This window comes from Bos indicus x Bos taurus, chromosome 13 (assembly GCF_003369695.1).
Source record: "Bos indicus x Bos taurus breed Angus x Brahman F1 hybrid chromosome 13, Bos_hybrid_MaternalHap_v2.0, whole genome shotgun sequence".
Classification (NCBI taxonomy): Eukaryota; Metazoa; Chordata; class Mammalia; order Artiodactyla; family Bovidae; genus Bos; species Bos indicus x Bos taurus.
This window is the reverse complement of record NC_040088.1, coordinates 7,585,084-7,610,476: the sequence shown is the minus strand read 5'-3', so window position 1 is coordinate 7,610,476 and position 25,393 is coordinate 7,585,084. Positions and strand designations below refer to the sequence as shown.

General features: G+C 49.0%; 1 protein-coding gene across 22 annotated transcripts in view; it reads right to left on the bottom strand.

Annotated features, from left to right (window-relative positions):
* The window catches only part of ZMYND8 (zinc finger MYND-type containing 8), a 125,104-nt gene that overhangs the window by 90,803 nt on the left and 8,908 nt on the right, over positions 1-25,393 (bottom strand). For 21 of the 22 annotated variants that reach the window (XM_027558346.1, XM_027558350.1, XM_027558364.1 and 18 more), the window contains one exon: positions 24,262-24,332. In XM_027558346.1, coding sequence (XP_027414147.1) covers positions 24,262-24,332 — 71 coding nt within the window. Of the gene's footprint in view, positions 1-2,829; positions 2,933-24,261; positions 24,333-25,393 lie in introns of those variants that run through there. The other variant, XM_027558348.1, reaches the window with a different exon arrangement.

The window sequence follows — 25,393 nt, the reverse complement described above, 5'->3', positions numbered from 1 at the left end:
AAGAGGATCCTCAACCTTCTAGTCTGAGCAAAACAGAAGAAAATCCCCAATTCTGTTCCCGGTTACACATACAGCAACTTGCTCCGGAGTTAAGGTGAGTATCTGTACAGTGGCTGTATCCAAGAGGATACAAGAAATTTAATAGAATCCAAACAACAGACACATCTGTCAACAGCAGAGGCTCTCACTGAAGCCTCTTAGGGAGAAAAACTGAAAAATGCCTGTTGGATTCAGGGTCCTTCTGAGATACGAGACAGCAGGCTGGCAGCATTCTGACTACCAGCCTATCCACTCCAGTGGAGGCCAGGCCTCTGCTGGTGATAGAATGGTGGGTGGGAACCTTGCTGTAGTCATGGTAACAAAGCTGCCTTGAAGACCATTTCCAGAAAGCTGAGTCAAAGGTTTTTTTTTTTTTTTCCCTTTATGATGATTTAATTCTGACAGGGACATATTTCTAAATGCATTTCATGTATAAATTTGGAACGATGATGACACACACCCACTGTGCACCGAATCACCAGGGAAATGGTTCACCCTTGATCTGAGAGACCTTCCTGGCCAAGTGGCAGGACCTGGGATGCTCTGGGCCTGGCCCACACCCACTCCCCCAAAGTCAGTCTGGTTCTGAAGGAGTTAACATGGGCAAGAGAGCAGAGCAGAGAAGAAAAGGCCAGGAGCTGTGACTCAGGAAAACAGCTTGGCATGGAGCAGGAAGCAGAATTTCCCCTCCTGTGACATTTCGCTGAAATCTTAATAATATGGCAAGTCTCCTGGGTATTAGGAGCCAGGCTTGTGATGCCATCCTCCCCGAACCCGTGTCTTGTGAAAGGCCAGAAATAATCCCACTCAGCCCTTCCTAGATGTCCCTTGACACAAGGGACGCCCTCCTCCCAGATAACGCACCCACAGGTAGCAACAGCTAAGATGCGCTTGTATTGCACACAATGCACCAAGCCCTGTTCAAAATGCCTCCCGTGTCCTTCCCTCTAAGTCACCGGCCCAAGAGCACACAAGCGGCCAGGCTGGGATTCAAGCCCAGGCAGCAGAACTCCAAGGCCCACGGGTTGGGCCTCACCCCAGGGAGAGAGGCTTGCCTCAGGTCTGTTGCCCGAAAACGTCCTAATTCAGGGTCTTTGCGTTCAACAGCACACACTCCTTTTGCTCTGATCACACAGAATGTGGGGGTTGCGGTGCTCCAGGAACCAGAAGGAAGATGGAAAATTGTGACCGTGTCACTTGCAACGATGCACAATACTGAAGCACATCCCACCTCCCAACCCTCACAGGTGGCACCACAGCCTGGCTGGCATCACAAAACAGGCCAGTGGGGAGTGGCGCTCCACAGCCATCTCCCTTCCCCCAACACTCCTCCCCAGTGTCCATCCATCCATCCATCCAGGCACCCCTGCCCCCACCCACATCCGGCACCTGAGTCACAGCTCCCCCGCCCTTCTCCAGAGTCCAGGAAATGACACACCAATTACAGGGAATTGTCTCCTCCAGAGAGGGAAGGGGCCCCAGCCGAAGGCCAGGCGCTTCCTGGGGAGGACCAGCCCAGTAGTGTGTTTTTATGGGTGTTAAATTTCCCTGATGCTGTCAATGGCGGGGCGGCCGGCGGGGGCTGAATGAAACAGGCCTGGACCAGCACCGAAGGCCACAGAGGTGGGGTGACCCACCATCAGCTGGCTGGAGATGGACAGTCTCAGGCAAACCCGTACAAGCTGGTCACCCTACACTGAAGTCAGGCTGGGCGGCACAGGATACAGGGCGGTCAGGACACGTGAGAGTGCAGCGTGGCTCTAAGCAAGTTCCTTAACCTCTCTGTGCCTCCACGCTTCCTTCCGGCAGATGGAGATGGCGGTACCCCACGGAGTAATCCACAGATTAAACAGAGTTAATTCATGAGATACTCTTGGTAAGACAGAGAGGAAGCACTGGATAAACAGTAGCTAGTTCTTTTAAAAAGCAACACACATCCCCCTTCTTTCTCATCTTCCTCCTCTTCCATCCTTCTCCAAAAACAGAGTCGATTTCTCCGAGAAAGCATGCTAAATCAAGGCCACAAATTCTGTTACGGAAATACCAGCCTATATAGAAGGAGCCCAGGACGTGATGTCTCCACGTCCATCAGATCGTACAGAGTCCAGGTTTCCCCCTGCCACAGCGAAGGCAGGGGCAGGGGCAGACCGGAGGCCTGCGGAGGTTCAACCACGAAAGCAGGCGCCATGGCTGCCAGCCTTCATCGTGGCCTCCTTCCAGCATGACCACAGGCCGCTTTTTACCAGGAGCAGCAGAGCCCAGCGCGGCTCATCCTTTCCAAGCCTTTCCCAAAGACGCAGAGCAGGTACCCTGACAGACCTCCCTCCCCAGGAATCCTTCAGGCCCTCTCCAGCCAGTCATTACATCATAATGAAACAAAAGCCCGGAATTTCCTCCAGGCCCGGAGCAGAAAAGGAGAGGAATCTAGAGCAAAACGTGGGGGCAGGGAGGGGACAACGGTTCTCTTGCCACGGACCAGGTCCCAGCCACGAGGAACGAGTGAGTGACCGAAACGCTCAGGTGAACAGTCTGCGGACCAGGGACCCACAAAATCTGGAAGACACGGCCGCGACCTGGGCCTCCCAGGGAAAGGCCACCCTGGCCTAAGCCGGGCTCCTTTAAAGGTCTCCCGCATGTGACTGAACTTCCAGATCAGGGAAAGAAGGGCTGGAATGCAGATGAGGAAACGGGTCGTTCTCAACTTGGGGGACACGTCACTGGACCAGAATCTGGGTACCTCGGAGATCCAAGCGAGCGAGGGGCAGATAACCCTGCGAACGGGGCGCTTACCTGCCATTGAGAAAGCTCTGCCGTTCGGAGGGCCTAGCCTCTCTTTAAAAGAGAACAGAGGCTCACACACGGCACACATTCCTGCTTCCGGATGCTCAGCGGCCTCTCCCAGGGGGAGGAGGAAGCGGCAGGGCCGGCAGGCTAAGAGTCACTGCTTCCCAGGCCGGCCGGCGGGGCCGGGACAGCCTCGCCTCCCTGCAATCAGACAGCCCGAGGCCCACGACAGGCCTCTGTGTCCCCCAAGCTTGCAGGCTCTCATTTATCACCCTCAGCAGACAGCGGCTCGGCTGAGCTGAAAATCTTCAGTGCCAGCACCAGAGAGCCATTTATTTCGCTGATGTGAATAAACACAACAAATTGCATGGTTCTACTTGGCCCGACTGAGAATATCAGAAGGGAGGTGGGGGTGGGGGAAATGAAAGTTGGGGTGGCTTGCATTTTGAAGGTGGGTTTTTTTTTTTTCAATAATTGTTTCCAATTTAGTTCTGATGCGCCTCTCCCAGAAATGAGAAAACCATCTTCCCACTGTACAGACTCAGTCTCCCTCTCCCCCACCCTCCTCCCTTTCCACCTCCCTCTTTCTCCTCTCTCTCCCCCACCCAATAATGCAGAAGTGGTGATTAATGGGCACATTCATATGTAAAAGATGAACTTCCAAACTCTCACGGCCAGACAGAGAGAAGGCTTCCAACAAGGGAAGGAGAAGAGGCTGATTTACAAATGAATTCCCTGTTTAGCCTTCAATATCTAGAGGCAATGGAAACCAAGTAGCCCTTTCTCCTTCCCCCACCCCGCCTCCCCCAATCCCAGCTGGGATGAAGCCTCTGGAAAAAACGACAACATCTCAACAGGAATTTCCTGGTTCCCGAATGCCAAGCTCTTTCAGGCTTTACAGAGCGAAGGCAGGGCCCAACTCCCTAAGAAAAAAAACCGCTGTGCCCCACCCACCCCCCTCAGCAGGTCTAGGCCCAGAAGGCTGGCAATCCAACGCGTGTACACAGACGAGGCCTTTAAAGACCCGCCAGACTGCCACAGAGAAAATGTGGAGGAACCAGTCGCCCCCAGCCTTTACAGCGCAGCTGGCCGAGGAGCAAGGTCACAGGAGTTGGTCCCGGTGCCCCAAGCCCGTGTGCATTATTTATCCGGGCGGCAGGGACTCGGCTCAGGTTCTGGAAAGCTCAGGTGCTGGTGGGTGGCTTTCAAACTGCAATGGGGAATTGCAGCATCAGAAGGCCAGTTCGGAAACAAAAAGACTGCCAGCCGCCAGCTGAAGTAGCAAAGTGGGCTGGAAACGAAAGGGGCCACAGGGAAGGGGGTGGGCAGATGAAGGAAGAGGTGCTGCCCCCGGTGGTAACCAGGCAACGTTCCCCACCCACCCTGGGCGGGGTCTGGCCTCTCTATAAGTCGCCTTAATGAAGACAAAGAAAATTCTCTAGAAGACACCAGAGAAGAAGGGACAGGCCCTCTAGTCACCTCATTGCCTCTTTTCTTTTTTTTTTGGAGGAAGCAAAGATGTTAGGCCCAGAATGTCACTCAAATTACCCCGGTCAAAAGGACGCCCTAACATCACCCGGATATGGAGGCCCCCAGGCTTAAGTGTGTACAGAAGCATGGATTAGCACAGCCCCTGCAACACGCCGTAAGAGGAAAGTCAAAGATGGGCAGTAACTCCAATGTCATCCATAGGGGACTGACGCGCCGTCATGAAATAGGGAAGGAAGCACGTCTTTGTGTACTGGCGTGGGGCAAAATCCAAATGCAAAAAGGCCAGAAATAGAACCTGGCTGAAAGAAATAGGAGCTGCATGGGCTCCGGGTTTGCAAAGGCCTGGAGGAACACCCAGGAACATCAGCCAGCACGGAACTCCTCTTTGAATGCTTTCTGATCCCAGTCACGTATTTAACTATTTAAGGTATTTTTAAATGGCCATGGGGAGAAATGGATGAGAACAAGATTTATGGGGCTCCCAGTACATGCCAGGGACCACGTCTGCACCCCACCCCCCGCACGCAGGAGGAATTCAGAACATCTCCCACACCCCACCACCCTCTCCCTACCCTGGCATTAATGAGGAGCTGCTCTTAAGGGGCTCAGGTGTCTGAAACAGTGAAAAACTGGTTCTCAACCCGTTCCCCTCAGGGGACACTTGGCAATGTCTGGAGACACTTCTGGCTGTCACAACCAGGCAAAGAGGGGGTTGCTACCTGGACTCTGCGTCCAGGGGTGCTGCTCAACAGCCCACCGTGCTCAGCTCAACTCCCATCCCAGTGAATGATGGGGAACAGGACATGTCAATAGCCCCCGATGTTGAGAAAATCCCTGGCAGTAAAGAAACTTCCAGGGAGTTGCCAGGCAGGTCTAACTCTGTGTCAATACACCACCCACGAAGGTTTCTGCAGCCATGAAGAAGGAAAATGATGCCTTATGTTTCACCTGGCGGCCCTGACTTCAGATTTCAAAGAGAAGAAAACAATGGGATCAGTCAGTCAACAGAGAGTCACTGAGAAACTCCTAGACATCTGGGCTCCCTGAGAAACCACCCAGGGAAGGGCCCTGCCCCACTGGGAGGACAGCCAGAGACAAACCGTACTAACAGCTCCCGACACAAGTGTGAACCGACTGACTCCCCACTGCAGCTCTAGGAGGCAGTGGGGCCAGAGACTCCCCCGTTTTACTGATGAGGAAACTGTGGCCCAGAGAAAAGCAAGCCCGTGAGGAAGTGACTAATAAATAATGGATACAGAATATATTCCACCTAGAAATACTGAATGAGAAACTGATTGCAGATGGACAAAAAGCTGAGCAGGACAAATACTGGGAATTTGTGAATAACACACTGGGGAGAGAGTATAACCAGGACAGGATCTCTGCGCTTTCTTTCTCAAACTTGGCTTGTGTGAGTCACAGCTGATATTTATTAAGAAGCTACTTTACAAATCCTCCCCCAGATCCCATGAGGTAAGGATGGTTTTTGTTTGGACTTTCTGCTTTGGTTCTTGGCCGTACCACATGGCGTTTGGAACTTCCCCGACCAGGGATCAAACCTGTGCCCTGCAGTTAAAGCACAGAATCTTAAACCAACGGAGTACGAGCAAAGTTCAACGATGATGGTTTTGTACCCATTTCATCGATGAGAGGTGAAATCACCTGTGCCTTAAGGCACGCAGGTCAAAGCAGCAGACTGGGGCTCCATCATAGCTGGGTCCCACTCCAAAGACAACACCCCCTCCCCCAAATCAGTCAGCTGACTTTCCTGAAGTCCAGGGTGCCACCTTGTAATTCTCTATCACTACGGGCATGTTTACCAGGGGGGATTCCCTGCTAGCTCAGCTAGTAAAAAAAAATCCGCCTGCAATGCAGGTGACCCCGGTTCGATTTCTGGGTCAGAAAGATCCCCTAGAGAAGGGAATGGTTTCCCACTCCAGTATTTTGGCCTGGAAAATTCCATGGGCTATCACAAAGAGTCAGACACAACTGAGCGACTTTCACACACAAGGGCATGTTTGGTGCCAGCCAACGTCAACACAACAGTTGTTCAGCACGTGGACTTTGGAGCCACACCCCACCAGGTCTAAATCCGAGCCCTTTCACCAAGTCCTTCGGCAAGTGACTTAACCTCTGTGCCTAGTCAACCCAGCTGTTAACTGTTAAAGACTCTTCCTTCAAGGACTGTTAGGAATAAAAGAGGTCTTGTGAGCACAGTGAACAGCTCAAAACACCACCAGTTATTACTGGTAGGTAACCTCGGTGCCAGAGCAAAGACATAAACCCAGAAATTTCAAACCAGTTTCCCCCAATCATTTTGCCTCTTCACCTTGATTTGCCCCCCAATGAGGCCTTCCCAGCCTGTTCCTAAAAAGGGTTCACTGATGGGAAATACCAGACTTTCATAGTAAGTCCTCCCAGGCTGGCACAAGTTCAACCAAGCCAGCTTCAAATCTCCTCAGGGCTCAGGATTTCCTCCCAGATCAAAGAAGAAGCACCAGGTTGGTGGCCCACAGACCCAGCCCGGCCGTGACCTTCCACCCTAGGATGCCTCCTAACGCCCTCTCCTCCCTACTCAAGTGAGACTCAGGAAGCCTGGGAGAGCGCTGGCCTCAGAATCCTAGTAATCCTCAACATGCGTGAAGAATGCCAGACCTGGCAGGGTTAGGATGGAGGCATGGAAGTGCCTACGTGGTGTCTGGCACACAGCAAGTGCTCTGCAGAGAGCTGTTCCTCCCCTGCCCACCCTCCTCCTGCCGGTTCCCGTTTGGCCCGCCCTTCACAGTGGCCACCATCTTGATCCCAGCCCTGGGACTATTCACTTGCCCTTGCCAGCAGCCTTCTTCAAACCTAAAGGAAATAAGCCGTCCCCTACTTAAAACCCACTGCCAAGGGGCTTCCTGCAGACGCCCAGCATCTTATCAGGACTCACCACGCCCGCAGGGATCGGCCATGCCCATCTTTTACCCACCTTTCTTTTACTCAATGATAACCACAAACAGCTTATTTTATGGCTCAGCTGGTAAAGAATCTGCCTGCAATGCGGGAGACCTGGGTTCGATCCCTGGGTTGGGAAGATCCCCTGGAGGAGGGAAAGGCTACCCCACTCCAGAATTCTGGCCTGGAGGGTCGCAAAGAGGCGGACACAACTGAGCAACTTTCACTTTTAACCACAAACAGCCCCGAAGGAGCCATCTCATTTGTCCTGGCTGATTCTTCCACCTGGCACGTTCTATGCCCAATCTTCCCATAGTTGGCAACTTCTACTTTTGACCTCAATAGTCACCTCCCCAGAGAAGCCTTCCCTTACCAACCCAGTCTCCGTGGCTTCTTCTATCATCTTAAAATAGTTTCCGCCCCCACAGCCCGCCCCTTCACTGAAGTCATCTCTAGCTGGAAATTATCAAAACATTCTCTTTTTTACTGATTCGCTAGCTTATTGTGTCTCCTCCAGAATGAGAACTCAATCTCAGTTTTTCTGTGTTTCTTTGCTGTAGCTCAATGACTGACACCCAATGTGGCTCAGAGGCAGTCCCCAAACACACTGGACCAGCTAAATGAAGTGTGATCACAGCAAACTCCAGTTTTTCTTCCCAGGTCTAAGCATTTGTCCCGGGAAACCAAGATGGCCAGAGGGTCTTGGTGAAGCGGGCAGGGAGGATTACACAAAAGGGAGCCTGGCCATTCCAGGGTCTGAAAGAAACTGAAGGAGGAAATTCCCTTTTCAACAGGTACTCCGCTATTCTCACTTCTGGCCTAAAGAGCCCATTTTCCCCAAAGGAGGAGATTAAGTGAGGATTTATATCTTGAACGTGATGGGGCCTAGCAGCTAAATGCAATTACAGAGAAACCAAAGGCGGAAAACTCAGAAGGGTTTTCTCTGGCCACTCATTTCCTAACTCCCTCCATTCTTCTTGGGGAGAGCTATTGTTTCAGAAAGATTTAGTGTTAGAAAAGAATGACTTTCTCCAGGGAAAACACACTCCCAACTGGGAGACTCCCCACTGTGATGATTGTTTACCACACCTCTTAACCCAGATTCTTCTCCCTTTTTCTTATCAGACCTTTTTAAGGCCACCGAGGTTCTCTTTTCCATGCCTCCCTGAAGGCTTGCCTGGACTGTCCAGCATGGGCCTGCAAGACGAAAAAAGGGGCCCATCGCATGGGCACTCATCCATGGGAAGCCAGCAAGATGGGCTCGGCCTCAAAAAGGGGAGAGTAAAAGATGACTTCTCAAGTTCATCTTCCCTCCATCCCACTCAACAGGCATGCGACAAGAGAAATTAACTCTGCTCTCTTCTGTCTCCATCTTTGTTTCCCTGGGCTTCTCAGATAAAAGCATTTTCACCCGGCTTGAGGGGAGTCTCAATTTGAAAGATATTTGTCAAGTAACTCTCAGCAACTACTAATATGTCTGGTCTCAACCCAAGAAAGAGCAGCCTGGTTTAAAAGATGGTCCCCATGTTCCTGTGTGGGTATGGGCGGTTACTAGAGGCTGGTTAAGAAGGTGAAGGGCAAAACCAGGTCAGTCTTACTAGGAAGAGGGCCCAAGTGACAGCTGATGAGATGAGCCAGTGATCTAGAAGAGAAGCAATGGCCAGGAAATCATCTAAGCAAACTGACAGCCCTGGCCTGGGTGGGAGATGGCCCCACGGAAGGATTCCAGACTGCATTCAGCCCACCCCTCACAACTGTGTGATTCTTTAGTTGCTGATATTTAGAAATTGGGAAAAACTGATCTAGAAATCCAGATTACTAGCTCCTCTTTAAAAAAAGAAAATTAAGATCCAGCCACAAAAAGTCCCCATTTCCACATGGTACGATCCTCCAGGCTGCTTCCCCTACCCTTAGGATGGAACATGAAATTCCCCATTTGCCAAGGTTTCCATCATTCTTAACTGTCAAGATAATTAATCGTAACCTTGAAAATCCCTTCAAGGCAGAGCAGAGAAGGGCAAAGCAGGTAAATAGTAGGATAAGAGATAAAGGATGCTTTGCTAAAATGGCTAAGATCGAGACAATGCAAACCCAACGTGGTATACCTTTGTTTGTATTTTTCTAAGAGGAAGACAAAGGACAGATGAAAACATATCAAACCGTCAACTAGGTTACCTGGCAGAGGATTTCTGAGCTTTTTCTTTGTATACTTCAGCTTGTTGCCAGGAGATGAACTGACTTTATCATTTGAAAAAAATTCAGGGACTTGCCTGGAAGTGCAGTGGTTAAGACTCAGGTCTCCACTACAGTGGGTGCGGGTTCATCCCTGATCTAGGAATTAACATCCCACGTGCTGCAAGGTGTGCTCAAAAAAAAAGATTAAAAAAAAGAGAAGAAAATCCAGGGCTTCCCTGGTAGTTCAGTGGTAAAGAATCCGCCTGCCAATGTGGGAGACACAGGTTCAATCCCTGCTCTGGGAGAATCCCACAAGCCACGGAGCAGCTAAGCCCATGCACAGCTATGAAGTCTGTGCTGTACAGCCTGGGACCTGCAGCTACTGAAGTCTGTGCATCTTAGAGCCCATGCTTCGCAACAAGAGAAGCCAACGCTCCACAGCGAGAAAGTAGCCCCTGCTCTCTGCAACCAGAGAGCAGCCTGCGCAGCAACAAAGACCCAGCTCAGCCAAAAGTAAATAAATAAAAATTTCTTTTTTAAAAAAAGCAAAGAAAATCCAATCAACCACTTTATTCCCTTAGTTTCTATTTCTTGCAAGAGAGTCTTCATTCAAAAAGCATTTATTGAGCAGCTACTACAAATCACTGGTTTAGTCACTAAGTCATGTCCAACTCTTGTGACCCCATGCACTGTAGCCCGCCAGGCTCGTCTGTCCGTGGGATTCTCCAGGCAAGAATACTGGAGTGGGTTGCCATTTCCTTCTCCAGGGGATCTTCCCCACCGAGGAATTGAACCCAGGTCTCCCGCATTGCAGGCAGATTCTTTACTGACTGAGCCACGAGGGAAGCCAGGACTAGAAATCGCTAGCCCACATTAAAGAGGTAAGAAGACCTGGTCCCTGTTATCAGTTCAGGAGGAGACACAACGGGAAAAGAATGCAACAACAGAGGCTGAAGGCTGGGGAGACGGGGGCCCAGCACATCCTGGATTCTTTTTCCCCCAGCCAGTGCACCAAGATGCCAAAGAGCCTGGCAGAAAGGCAGTTCAGAGGGGCCTGGATAGCAAATACCAGTTGAGAAGATGGGAAGATAGCTGTGTTCTTTTCTTTGCGGATCTTTTCAAAAAACAGCAAGCCCAGGAGAATCTAATCAAGGGAAATTTAAGACACTGATAAAATTATTTTTTTAGCATGTTCTGTGCTGAGCCAATCCGTAGCTAGATGTTTCCACCTACTACATCCAGCACGACATGTTAATGTATGGAGAGTTGTAATGCAGTGCCATCCAACAGAACTTTCTACGGTGATGGCAACATTCCGTATCTGGGCTATCTACATATCTGGACAGCCTCTAGCCACGTGTGGTTACTGGGCACTTGCAATGTGCCTAGTCCAACTGAAAAAGGAATTTTTATTTCAATTAATATAAACTGAAACAGCCTCAGAGTAGCTACCTAATCAGACAAGCCTCACTTTAGAAGCTCAAGCTGGTTTTAGAAAAGGCAGAGGAACCAGAGATCAAATTGCCAACATCCGCTGGATCATGGAAAAAGCAAGAGAGTTCCAGAAAAACATCTATTTCTGCTTTATTGACTATGCCAAAGCCTTTGACTGTGTGGATCACAATAAACTGTGGAAAATTCTGAAAGAGATGGGAATACCAGACCACCTGATCTGCCTCTTGAGAAATTTGTATGCAGGTTAGGAAGCAACAGTTAGAACTGGACATGGAACAACAGACTGGTTCCAAATAGGAAAAGGAGTTCATCAAGGCTATATATTGTCACCCTGTTTATTTAACTTATATGCAGAGTACATCATGAGAAACGCTGGACTGGAAGAAACACAAGCTGGAATCAAGATTGCCGGGAGAAATATCAATAACCTCAGATGTGCAGATGACACCACCCTTATGGCAGAAAGTGAAGAGGAACTCAAAAGCCTCTTGATGAAGGTGAAAGTGGAGAGTGAAAAAGTTGGCTTAAAGCTCAACATTCAGAAAACGAAGATCATGGCATCCGGTCCCATCACTTCATGGGAAATAGATGGGGAAACAGTGGAAACAGTGGCTGACTTTATTTTTCTGGGCTCCAAAATCACTGCAGATGGTGACTGCAGCCATGAAATTAAAAGACACTTTCTCCTTGAAAGGAAAGTTATGACCAACCTAGATAGCATATTCAAAAGCAGAGACATTACTTTGCCAACAAAGGTTCGTCTAGTCAAGGCTATGGTTTTTCCTATGGTCATGTATGGATGTGAGAGTTGGACTGTGAAGAAAGCTGAGCACCGAAGAATTGATGCTTTTGAACTGTGGTGTTGGAGACTCTTGAGAGTCCCTTGGACTGCAAGGAGATCCAACCAGTCCATTCTGAAGGAGATCAGTCCTGGGATTTCTTTGGAAGGAATGATGCTAAAGCTGAAACTCCAGTACTCTGGCCACCTCATGCGAAGAATTGACTCATTGGAAAAGACTCTGATGCTGGGAGGGATTGGGGGCAGGCGGAAAAGGGGACGACAGAGGATGAGATGGCTGGATGGCATCACCGACTCGATGGACGTGAGTTTGAGTGAACTCCGGGAGTTGGTGATGGACAGGGAGGCCTGGTGTGCTGCGATTCATGGGGTCGCAGAGAGTCGGACACGACTGATGTGATCTGATCTGATCTGATACAACAGACAAGGGAGGAAGTTCAGCAGGCAAGCGGGATCCTTCAGAATCCTCCACCCATGCTTAAGGGAAGAATCTGGTAGTAGCCTTCAAAGCAAAATGATTTGGGGGCTAGAAGTGTTTGTGGACTTGCCACCTTCAGCCTAGGTTGGAAATTTCTCAAACCTTCAGGATGTGTGAGAAAGTCTGATCTGAGCAGATTACCATCCTGTCCTTTTCCTGGCCAATTTAGGGTACTTTCCAGGGTGATTTCTTTTTTCTTCACCACGCTTGCAGCTTGCAGGATCTTAGTTCCCTGACCTTGGATCGAACTTGTACCCTCGGGTAGTGAAACCATGAAATCCAAACCACTCGACAGACTGCTAGGGAATTTCCCCCGGGAAGGTTCCACAAGAGGGGAGCCTGGGTCCCCGAGGACGTGGAGAAGACAGGTCCCCAGGGAGAGCAGCCTGGAAGGATGAACAAAGGTACGACCCGGTGAGGAGTAGGAGGGAGCCGGCAGGCACTCAGGTTGGACAGGCTGAATAGGAGGGGCAAGTTCTGCAGGGACACTGACCAGAGTCCCAGAAAACACAGATGGAGCAGGGCCTTGAATCTCGACTCAGGACTGGGGTCATCTTCTGGAGCCACCAGCAGCCCAAATCAGGCAAGCAAGACAATCGCACTTGTGTTTGGAAAAGGGCCCATTACAAGTGGGCTTAATACCTGGGGAAGGAAAGAAATCAGAGGGAAGGGGGCCATTTCAAAGAGCCCCATATCCCTGGGGGGAAAGACAGATAAGCCACCGATCATTTCAGAGAGAGAAGAAATTTGAGCTTAGGTAATTATTTCCAGGCGCGGAAGATGCTGGAAACAAAGCCATCCACTCTAGCTGAAAGGCTGCTTTTACTTCCTTCTCCAGGAGTTCTATCCACCTGGTAGACAAAGTCAAGTCATTCACTCATTCATTCAAGAGATATATTTATTGTGCTCCATCTGGAACAAGTGGTGGTAAAACGGGCACCAGGGAAAATAAGATGCACAAAAACAAGAGGCAGGACCCACCCCCACCTGGAGCCGGAGCACCCAGGGCAGGTAGGATGTTGGGAGAAAAAAGAGCGGGGAGGACCTTCCTTCGGAGGATCTGAAAAGATCAGTGTGGCTGGAGTAGAGAGAAAGGGGCACACAGAGGCAGGAGGCTGGAAAGGCAGGCAAGGCTCACACACAAGGATATCAGGATTTTGCTCTTCATCCTAATACCAAGAAGCGAGCCCTTAAGACTTCAAAGCAGGAGGTGGTAGCTGAAAGAGAGGTTCCTTTTAGAAAGATCAGGAGGGTAGGGCAGATGAGAGATGGGAGCCCAATTAAAAGACTACTGCGGGGACTTTTCTGATGGTCCAGTGGCCAAGACACCCCACTTCCAATGCATGAGGTGCAAGCTTGGGGGAACTAAGAGCCCACATGCTGCTGGGTGAAGCCAAAAAAAAAAAAGACTAGTACAGTTCACTGGTGATAACCTGAAGAAGAGTGGTATGTACAATGTATTATTGTAAGAAAGCAACAAAAAAAAGGCAAAAGGATAGAAGAATCAAGGCTCAGTCCCATATCCTGGCCTAGCCAACTGGCAGAGTCCTGGCTTATTCACCATGGGAGAGAAGCAGGTGTTTTCTTGGGGGAGCAGGAGGGAAGGTAGACAGTGAAATCAGTTTGGGACATGTTGAGTTCGAGACGCCCATGAGCAACAGGTCGGGCAGTCAGGTAGGCAGCTAGCCCTCTGCATCGTAACTCAAGAAACATCTAGGCTGGAAGTAAGATATTCATGAGTCATAAAGCCACAGATGTGGGCGAGATCACCCAGGGAAAGAACGTGCTGGGTAAGATGAGGAACCAAGCTTTCAGCGACGCCGTGGTCGGGAGAAGAGGAGGAGCCAGGGAAATCAGAGGAAAAGCACAAGAAGAGGCAGGTTCCAGGAGAAGAATGATCAGCAGTGTCCACTGCCTCTGCTAGGTCAGGGCACGAAGTGCTGACACCACCCCCTGGAGTCTACAGGAAGCCCGGCGGGAACTGCTAACATGCAGCGTCTCGGTGGATGCCACCACGGAGCTGGCAGAACAAAGCAGGAAGTAAGGAAACCAAGACCTAAGTACTGACATTCCTTTTACCAAATTTGGCTATGGAGAGGCCAGAAAAAGGAGAAACACTAATAGGAAGGATGCAGGGTCAAGAAAGGGAATGTGGGAAAGACCTGCGCGTGTTCAAAACTCTGTACATTACTCAAAAGGCTAAACACAGAGCTACCCTATGACCCCGTAACCACACTCCGAGGTCTGCATCCAAGAGAAATGAAAACATACACCCACATAAAAACTCACCCACTAACGTTCACGGCTCCGTTCTTCATGACAGCCAAAAAAAAGAAACAACTCAAGTCCATCGACAGATAAACGGATAAACAGAATGTGACAACGGAATACTGTGGTGGAACATTATAAAGTCATAAAAAGGAGTCAAGGAGTGGGGTGAGGGGACTCCCTGGTGGTCCAGTGGCTGAGACTCTACGCGCCCAGCACAAGGGGCCGGGGTACAATCCCTGGGCCAGGGAACTAGATCCCACATGCTGCACCTAAGAAGTGCACATGCCACAAAGCTGCTTGCCACGACTAAGACTCAGCACAGCCTTAATATAAGCAAATAATTTTTTTAAGTGGTATGTGCTACAGCATGAATAAGCATAAGAACATTAATCTACAAGTAAGAAGTCAGACATGAACGTTCACACCCTAAATGATTCCATCTATACGAAATGATCCAGGTAAGCAAATCCAGAGAGGAAGAAAGCAGGTTAGTGGTTACCAGGAGCTGGGATAAATGGGCAACGAATGGGGAGTTACTGCTAACGGGTCAGGGAGTGTTTACTAGGGTGATGAAAATGTTCCAAAATAAGACTGTGGTGATTCACTGAACGAAGCTTCCCTGGTAGCTCAGCGGTAAAAGAATCCACCTGCCAATGCAGGAAATAAGGGTCTGATCCCTGGGTCGGGAAGGTCCCCTGGAGAAGGAAATGGCAACACACTCCAGTATTCCTGCCTGGGAAATCCCATGGACAGAGGAGCCTGGCGGGCCACAGTCCATGGGGTTGCAAAGAGTTGGACACGACTGAACAACTAAACAACAAGATGATCACTGAACAATTCTGTGACTGGATTAAAAAACATGTTGCTGGGAATTCCCTGGTGATCCAGTGGTTAGGACACTGTGTTTTCAGCACCAAAGGCACTGGTTCGATCCCTGGTTGGAGAACTAAAATCCCACATGCTGAGCAAATCAGCCAAACATAATACTAATACTTTAAAAATAAAAACCATGGTTCTGTTCCCTTTGAAACGCTGGCTCTCTGGGTTCCAGGAAAGCTGAAGGCAGGACAGAATTGCGCGGGGGAGCACCCCCACTCACCCCAACTCTGAGATGTGGGCTTGCCAAGCTTGCTCCCCTCAAGTTAATCATCAAAGGGCCTCCACCAATGGAGCAAAGTGAAATAACTACTCTTTGAAACTTTCAAGCAAAAAGAAAAAAAGTGCCAGGATCTCTAAAAGGCCTCAGACCTAGAATGTTAACTCCAGAGGCACTGGGAGGAGGAAAAAGGAGAGATGGTTCTTTTGAAACTAAGGTTGAAAATGGATCATTGTAGATCACAGTCTTCTGGAACAACAGCAGTCACATAAACACGTTAACGTAGGTCAGGCTTCAAAACTGGGGCAAACGCAAGGTTTTCCACGAGTGAACCACGGAGATAAACTGCACAGAAGGTGCTGACAGGATTCCATGAGCAGACTGCACCGAGGCTCTGCAGGCCAAGAGAAGGCAGGTTTCTCATTCAGAAAGCCGTATCCAACATTCTCAAGAGTTGCAGGATATTTTAGACCTTGTTGGGAGAGGAACAATCTGGTAGTTATCTAACTCGCAAATCAGCTCCTTCCACTGCACAGTACAAGGACGGTACTTCTCGGGCTGGAGGAAATGTGAAAGAGCCAAAACTGAGTTAAAAATACTGATGCTCATTTTTGAAAAGAAATATTCTCAGCACTTCAGCCTCGCACTGTGATTTAATGGGTGTTTACGGTTGTATTTTCTTAAAGTTTCCTTGGGGAGAAAAAAAAAGAATGGTACAAGGTCTCTGTCTGAGAGCCATCCTCATAAACAGTCCCTTTGTGAAACAAGCTTAATTTACATACAACAGTGAGAACGAGGATCCTGTACTAATTAAGGTCGGGCTGGTTAGCAAATTGCTGTAATTGTATATTCTCCAGCTTCCTGTCTTGGAAAACAGACTCATACCGAGGCAAATCTCAGCAAGAATGATACTGTTCAAGATTTTAATATCTTGGGCTTCCGTTGCATCTGTGCATGGTTTCCAAGTGACTCGTTCCCTTGCGCGGGTGACATTACACAGACATTTTTAAAAAATGGTTTCAGCTTCGGCAGCCTGGCATCCACACACCACAATCATACTGCAAAATGCACACAGAGCAGGATCAAGACGCAGGCAGCCCAAACGGCAGCCTTTGTACGGGGCCGTGAGCGCCCAGCGTCCATCACTTTCCAGACTTTAAGTCCCTGTCCTTGGAGGAGCCACACTCCTACGTCGTGTGGCTAAAATCCCGTACTGAACTGTGCTGTGTCCAGTCTCCTGCAGAGAATGCAAACCCACAACTCTCCCACCACTTGTGACCCTGAGATGTGTCCTGCTGGGTTCGTGCATGGTCTTTCAGAAACTGGGCTACACAGATCACGATTCTAAACCAGGCATTTTTACAGGAGGCGGGCGCGGAGGGGAATAAAATCCCAGCTGGTGACACCAAGTGAGACATATTCCTGTTCCTGCTTTGTTCAGCAATCAGATGGAGGCACCCTACCCCTTTAGGACAGATGGTCTCCCACCCACCAAAGGCCCCCAAACCCTGGATACCAGCTACATTCAGTGGTCCACCTGCTGTCCCCTGAGGACATCTCACCCGGGATCCTGGGGACTCATGACCAAGTACAAAGGTTTAAAATCAAAGATAAAACCTAACCTCTCTTCTCTACTTGGCCACTTCATTAATCCCTCTGAGCTTCAGTTTCCTGAACTATAAAATGGGAATAACAACACACCTGTAACACAGCATTATTAAGAGAATAAAATGAAGTAATCTACATCTAATACTTGATACCTAGGAAGTACTCAGGAAAACAGCAGCTAGGCAAACACACTTGGCACCTCGACGGTAGTTCCGAGTTTTGCTCTAGCATCTTTCAGCAGATCATTACCCCTGGACACAAATGTCAACCTGACATCTTGAAAGTGCGAAAGCTTTGTCTCCTGAGAACTAAAACGCTCCAGTAAATGCCAGGGCTGGCGTTATGGCAATGACTGGCTTGGGAATTATTCAGTTAATAAGTGAGTATGTGTCAGGGGGAAGAGGGTGCACAAATTGAAATTCACTTAGAGAATCTAAAAGGTCGTACAAACTAGACACAGGAACAGAATGAAAGAATTCTGAGCCAATTCCTGTTAGGATTTCTACGTTTCTCCACGACAGTTCAGGGTCTCCTCTCCACCCACAAGGAGGGCATGATGCTGCCAGTTTCCCAAGATGCCTGGTGGTCCTCATCCTCCTTTGAGGAATTATCTCTTCCCCAGTGAGGGCAACCCTGGGGGGTCCAAGTGTCTAGTACCAGCCCTTCCTTGAGCAAAGGGCAAAAAAAAGACACTAGGCAAGGGACTCTCCCTGCGGACTCTGTCCTATTGATCTGCAGAGACTGTACATTTAGCTTCACTGCCCAGAGCAGCCCTGGGCCTCCAGCCACTCCGCTGAGTCCATGAGGCAACTGACCACCTTCCAGTCCATCCCTTCCCTGCTCCAAAGAACCCGACCTGGCTTCTGCTGCTCACAACAAAAGAACCCCAATCGGACGGTATCAGGTAAGGGCTGAAGCATGAATTTCCCAAACCGTAAGAAAAGCAGGCTAGAGGAACAAGTATGTGTTCACGGAGCCCACAGCCTCACAAGGTTGATTTCGAATCATCGGGACTAAGAGAGATAAGCCTTCACTCCCGCCTTTGCAAGGGGGTCACATTCGGACCAGGCTAACTTTAGCTCTCAGAGCCCCAGCAACCCAGTATCATAACTCCAGGCCTTTCTTTGCATATGCAGCATCCTCACCTAACCCCAGAGGTTCTATCAGAAAGGCTCCCTAGACAGAGAAGCAGCCAGTCAGTCACCTGGCCATCCGATGACCCTGGAGGGTGGGAGCTCGGCTCCACACAAGGAAAGCCGTCCAAGGCAGTCCCTGGGGAGAGTGGAAGGTCTCCCTAGAAACCAGGTACCCCTTCCCCTCCGGATTCCCCACCAGAACAGAGGCTCCAAAGGTCCTGAGAAAATCAGTCCAAATGTCTCAGAGGATAGGATGCCTGTCCTGAGCATACCCGCTGGGCTACCCTATACAATTCTCTTTTTTTCAACTGAAGTACAATTTTTTATTGATTTATGTTATATTAAATTCAAGTATATAGCATTTCAATTCAGTGTTTTTACAGATTATACCCCATTATGACAAAGTGACTGGAATTCCCTGTGCTGTGTGTACATCCTTATTGTCTATCTATTTCATAGACAGTGGTCTGTAGCTCTTAATCCCATACCCCTACGCTGCCCGTATATATATTTCACACCTAAGTGACAGCATGCAGTGCCTGTCTTTGACTTATCTTGCTAAGCCAAGTATTGACTAGGTCCATGTGTGTTGCTGCAAAAAGCAGAATTTCATTCTTTTTTATAGCCGAGTAGTATTCATGTGTACATATGCATCTTCTTTATCCCTTCTCTTGATGGACACTTGGGTTCCTTCTGTATCTCAGCTATTGTAAATAGTACCGCTATGACTATCAGGGTGCACGTGTCTTTTCAAATTACTTACATATATACACACACACACACACAACCAGGAGTGGACTGCTGTAACACGGTAGCTCTGTTTTTAGTTTCTTTGAGGAATCACCATACTGTTCTCCATAGGGGCTGCACCAATTTACCATCCCGCCAATAATGCAGCAAGGGTCTCCTTTTCCCCATATCATCGCCAATTCTCATTATTTGTACTCGTTGATGATGGCCATTCTGAAAGGTATGAGGTGATCTCTTATTGTTAAAAGTTTTGATTTGCATCTCTCTGACATTTGCGACGTTGAGCATCTTCCACGTGCCCAAAAGCCATCTGTGTGTTTCCTTTGGGAAAACGTCTATTCAGGTCTTCAGTCCATTTTTTGATTGGGTTGTTTGTTTTCTGATATTGGGCTTTATAAACTGTTTATATATTTTGGATTATACAATTCTTCATTAACGACCTCCATGCCCTCCTCCCGGAGAAGGCAATGGCACCCCACTCCAGTACTCTTGCCTGGAAAATCCCATGGATGGAGGAGCCTGGTAGGCTGCAGTCCATGGGGTCGCTGAGAGTCGGACACGTCTGAGCGACTTCACTTTCACTTTTCACTTTCATGCACTGGAGAAGGAAATGGCAACCCACTCCAGTGTTCTTGCCTGGAGAATCCCAGGGACGGCGGAGCCTGGTGGCTGCCGTCTATGGGGTCACACAGAGTCGGACACGACTGAAGTGACTTAGCATAGCATAGCATAGCATAGCATAGCACGCCCTCCTCCTGGAGACTGGAAGCAGGGAAAGAAGCAGAACTTGCTGAGTAAGGCTTCCACCTGATAGGCTTATCAACACAAGTGTATCCCTCCTCAGCTGATTCTAATCATGGTTAACACTTCCATGCACTAGCCATGTTCCTGGCACTGATCTGGGTGCTCTGCACATGTGAGCAAATTTAATCTCCACCATAACCCTCTGTTCTTATCACCCACCATGCACAAGGGGAAACTGAGCCATGAAGAACGGCCCAGCTAGGCACAGGGCAGCCAGAATGCAAGCTCAGGGAGTCTGACACTAGAGCAGGTTTTCTTAAACCTCCGTGCCATCCTGCCTCTCAAATGGAAGGGAAAGGTTGACAGTGGTGGTGTAGGCCCTGGAGAGAGAAGGGGCCTGCAACATAGCCTAGGAGACCATCAACAAACAAACAAATAGAAGCATAATATCGTGGACAAGGGCTATGAAGACCTTCTGGAATGCCGTGAATGTTCAACCACCTTGATCTGGGCCGTGGTTCCACAAGTGCACACACGTGTTAAAGTGCATCAAGCTGAATGCTGAACGTAAGACTTTAAATGGGGAGTTCCCCCATAGGCCAGTGGCTAGGACTCCACGCTTCCAGTGAAGGGGGCCTGGGTTCAATCCCTGGTCAGAGAACTAGACGCCATACGCTGCAACTAAGAGTTCATGTGCCTGCAACTAAAGACCCTACATGCTGCAACTAAGATCTGGTACAGCCAGATGAACTTTTTTTTTTTTTACGATTTTAAATGTACCAGAAAATGGTAAGGAATGGCAGATGGTAGGAGCCACTTCTCACTGTGAGAGTGGGAGATCAGGGATTACTTTACGGACAGAAAGCTAGAAGGATCCAGGTGGTAATGGATCAGACTCAGAGACACCTGCAGGAGCTCAATTTAACATAGATACAGATAGAAGTACTTATAGACGCGCCTGCATGTAGGTTCCCGTGCACATACGTGTTTCTTCACTCTGTCAGCTCAAAGGACCTAGAAGCAAAGACACCTCAGTAGCAATGAGCACATCCAGCACCCAGATCTTGGTTTCTAAAGCTATTCTCCAATAACAAACAGGGGGCCTCAGGGAAATGGCTAATTCTAGGCAGAAAATACATACAAGATGAGCCTATGTGGTGGTGGTGGTTTAGTCACTAAGTCGTGTGCGACTCTTTGAGACCCCATGGACTGTAGTCCACCAGGCTCCTCTGTCCATGGGATCTCCCAGTCAAGAATACTGGAGTGGGTGGCCAATTCCTTCACCAAGGGATCTTCCCAACCCAGGGATTGAACCTGTGGCTCCTGCGGCTCCTGTCCTGCAGGCAGCGTTCTACTGTACCCTGAGCCACCAGGGAAGACCCAAACGAGCCTAAAGCATCCTAAGAAATGCCCAGAGCACTTCTGCAGTGGAAGAAAGTAAAACAGTATTCAGTCAATCAACCGATCAACCAACAATGACGTCAAAGGGACACAGGAGCCAACTGAAAATGCTCCCAGTGGCCAAAGCTGGAACAATTTGAGCAACAAAATAAGTAAGTAGTACTGAACTATAACCCAAAGTATAAAACAGTTTAGTCCTGCTGATATAAATAAATGGCTGAACAAACATATGAGGAAAACAAGACAAATCTCCCACACAGAAGAATACAAAATACTTTATGTAGATATTCTGGCCTTCGGGAGATGGGACGTGGCTCCCCACTCTGTAAATGTGGGCTGGGCACTGTGACTTCCTTCCAAAAAGGAAAGGGAAAAACCTGACAACCATCCCCTTGGCCAAGTGACCAAGGTCAACATCACCAATGGTGAACTATATTCACAGTACATACCCTTGATATGATGTGATGAAAACGGCACTTTAAAGCCTTCCTCTCAGAAACCTGTAATTCCAGGCTACTCCAGTCCAACCATGAGAAAATTATTATCCCCAAATGATGATCATCCTACAAAATACTGCCAAACTAGCAAAGCCATCAAAAACAAGAAGATTTAACAAACTGTCACAGCCAAGAGGATTCTAAAGCAGACACATCACTTAAATGTCATGTGGGAGCCTGGGTGGGGTCTTGGAACAGAAAAGGGATCTTAGTGGAAAAAACTAAGGAAATCTGAATGAAGCACAACAATTCATTAATTGTGACATATGGACCAGACCAATATATGGTGTTAATAAGAGAGGGGAAACGGTGTGTGTACCTGTGTGTGTGGGGGGCGGGGGCAGGAGGTACTATGGGAACACTCTGCTTATCCAGAAAGCTAAAAACTGCTCTAAAATGAGGCTTATTTTGAAAACCTATCAGAAAACAATGGAAGGGCTCCGTGGACTGGGTGGCCACCGAAGGCCTCCCTGAGGAGATGACGTCTGAGACGGCTGAGATGAGAAAACTAGGCAGCCGGACCCAGGGCGGCATGCTCCCAGCAAAGGGCCCCCAGGAGAAGACGGAGCGGGGGGGAGGAGCAGCGGGGAGCTCAAGTGAGGTCAGGCGCACAGAGCGTCCCAGGTAAACAAAAGAGAAGGAAGCTGAAGGGCTCAGGCTAGGCAGGACGGTCACAGTGACTGCAGACTGGAGCCTGAGGGTGCGGGAAGGGCAGTGGAGGGACTCAGCAAGAGCAGACAGATCCGATGGACGTGTTTTTCCAAGATCACCCTGGCTGCTGTTGGGAGAAGATGGGGAGGTGCAGATAAGAAAGAGGGACAGAGATGATCCCAGAGTGATCACACCTCGGGCAGCCCAGACATAGGGTGAAGGGCCAGGAACGTCCAGGGGGTCTGCAAGAAGATGAGAAGTGGGGTCTCCACACACAGACGGACGGGCCTGAGCAGGCTGATAGTCCCCAGTTTGGACCCTTTTGGAGAACGACTGGGTTCCGGGCCCTTCCAGGCCCTGAGTGTTCAGGAAAGAAGCACCTCCTTGGAATCAGAGCCTCGATGTGGTCCGATCCCATCCTACACTGACCACCTGGGAGACATTAGCACTCAGAGCCTCAGTTTCCTCATCTGTAAAATGGGAACACGACCTCCCACATCCTCCCAGGTTAAGAAAAGGCTCCTGGACCCTCCAAGCACAGCCTGCATAAATGCCGCCAACATGCGTTATCTTCACAAGAGAAGCCCAAGGTGGAAGGACTCTTGGAATCTAACCCAACAGCCCATTTTACAGATAAGAAAACTGAGCAGCAGAGCCAGAAAAGTGTCCAAGTGATGCATAGATCAAGCACAAAGAGCCCACCTCCAGCTCCCATTCTCTCGAGTTTCTTCTCCACAGTCAATTCTGACCACCAAGGGGAGCTGGGACCTGCTTCCCATCGGCAGCTGTCTCCAGACACCTTTTGTTCAGATTCCCCTGCGGCTCTGCTGCTGGTCTAGCCTGAGCTGGGTGGGGGCTGTGGGGAAGGGCAGCAGGCCTCAGACTGGGCCTTGTCTCCCTCCCAACATCCTCTTCCCGCTCCCCAGGCACTGACCACCCACCCGGGCAGCCCAGCCTGCCCACCTCTTTGAACCAGGCCAGACCCTATCAGGCTGGCCAGACCCAACAACAGCCACCACCAGCTGACCCTCCTCATCACCCAGAACGACAGGCTGTCTTATAAAAACCCTCAAAAAGCTCTGTTGTCTCAAACCCCTTTATGGAACCACATTTTGTGAAGCTCGTGAGCTGGAAAGGAGTCTTTCTGGCCGAGTCTATACTCATCCTCTGTCTAGCCCTTCCCGCCGCCCCCAGCACAGGTACCCAGTGACTTGTCGAAGGCATAACAACACCATGGTACAACCACTTAGTTTGGAGAGGAGCATTTTCATCAACCTTCTAAAAGCACCCCTAAGGCAACGTGGATAACTGCTTCCTCGTAGGAAACCTAGTAAAATCTCATACAGACCAAACAAAAAGTTACCAATATCACAATTAGAAGATCTTTGAGGCACTCTAACACAGGATTCTGAACAGAAGCACACACCAGTGTTTACTCTGACTCGCAAAATTCTAACAATAGCCCCAGAATTCCAGGAGGTCCTAACATTTTCCTTTACTCACTAACCAAGACCACCGTTTTCCAGGAAGTGGATCATCTTCGTTCCACCTTCGCAATTCCAAAGAGACCTTTTATTAAAATCGGAAACCAAGAAGCGGCTGGAGATGCCCGTTGCTTCTAGAACATGCTTTATTTAAATTGATTCCCAAAAGTCACCCTGCAGAGAGCTAGCCAGCCATCCTCAGTCATGACACACACCACGTAAGCCTGACTGTCAGGACAATTCCCAACAGGTCAGAACACCTAGCCAGACATGCAAGGGAAAGAAAATCAGGAGGAGATTTCTCTATAAATGCGGGTCATCCATCAAAGGCGCCAACCTCTCAAAATGGGAGGAGTGTCGCAACCTCGGCTCGTAAGCCACACTTGACTGCACTACAAGAACAAGAAAAAGGAATTCCAATTTCCTCCTCTGCTCTGGAATAGATAACACAAGGTTTTTACTTACCTTTGGAGCGGGTGGAAATATCCATGCCCTCTACCACCTCCTGTTCTGTTTTTATTTCCTCTTCAGCCAAGCTGAAACAGAGCAAATTATGTTCACGTTTTAGGTAGACTGAGAACTTGCCCCATGGGGGCATTTATTCAGAAGTTCTAACAACAAAGCCACCTTTTTAAGACAATCCCCCATCCTTAGATGAGGCAGGGGGAAAGAAACCCACATCTGATTTCAAACGAAGTGTTAAGATTCCTATAGGGGTTTTTTAAAATAATAGTTTGTTCTTGAAGTCAAATGACTATTCCAGTTGTCATGCTATTGGGGGATGCAAAAGGCTTTTTTTAAATGAGACACACAGTTACAATCTACCGCCCTGGACCAGTGAAAACCCAGCCTCTGAGGAAGTAAGTTTCCTGTTAACACTGGGTTCAGGCTGGAGATGGTTTTCAGGGTACTTGGAGTTCTGATCTCTTTGAGTTCTGCAAGGCAAAGAGTATCTTTGCAGACCTCCCTGCTAAATCTTAAAATTCCCCAATGAGGCAGTGATGAGGCAGGGACATGAAAATACATACATTAAATCACAAAGTAGAAAAATATGCCTAGGCTAGAAGCAAAAGGCCTGGCTTCAAAACATTCAAACCACCAGCATTTAGCCCAGGAATTAAGATTGGGGTCTCCACACTCCCAGCCCCTGGGATGTTTCTTCTCTACAGCAGGCATGGCTTAGAGAAAGTATTCAGCACTCTTCTGAGCTGTGACTAATTATCCCCCCCCCCCCCCCACCAAAGTGGAATGAGGAAGGATTATTTAAAAGACAGGCTGAGAGTTGGGGGTTGGGACAAGAAGTAGGGAAAACCAGGCCCCTTCACCAGAATCTTCTCTCCCTCTCTTGGCCAGAACTCTCCCCAGCTGAACAAAGTGCAGGCTATTTCCATTTTTCCCATGGATACACATACACTTCTCAGGCCACGCCAGGAAGATCTGCTTTTAAAAGTGCCAACTATTTGAGGTGTTAGAACTTTCCAAACATTCAGCTGACAACAAAGTGATAAGAATTTGAGCAATTATTCTACATGCATTTCCATCGGACTGTGGTTCAACAAGAAGAAATGAGTGCATCTCCAATTGAGATGGCTGAAAT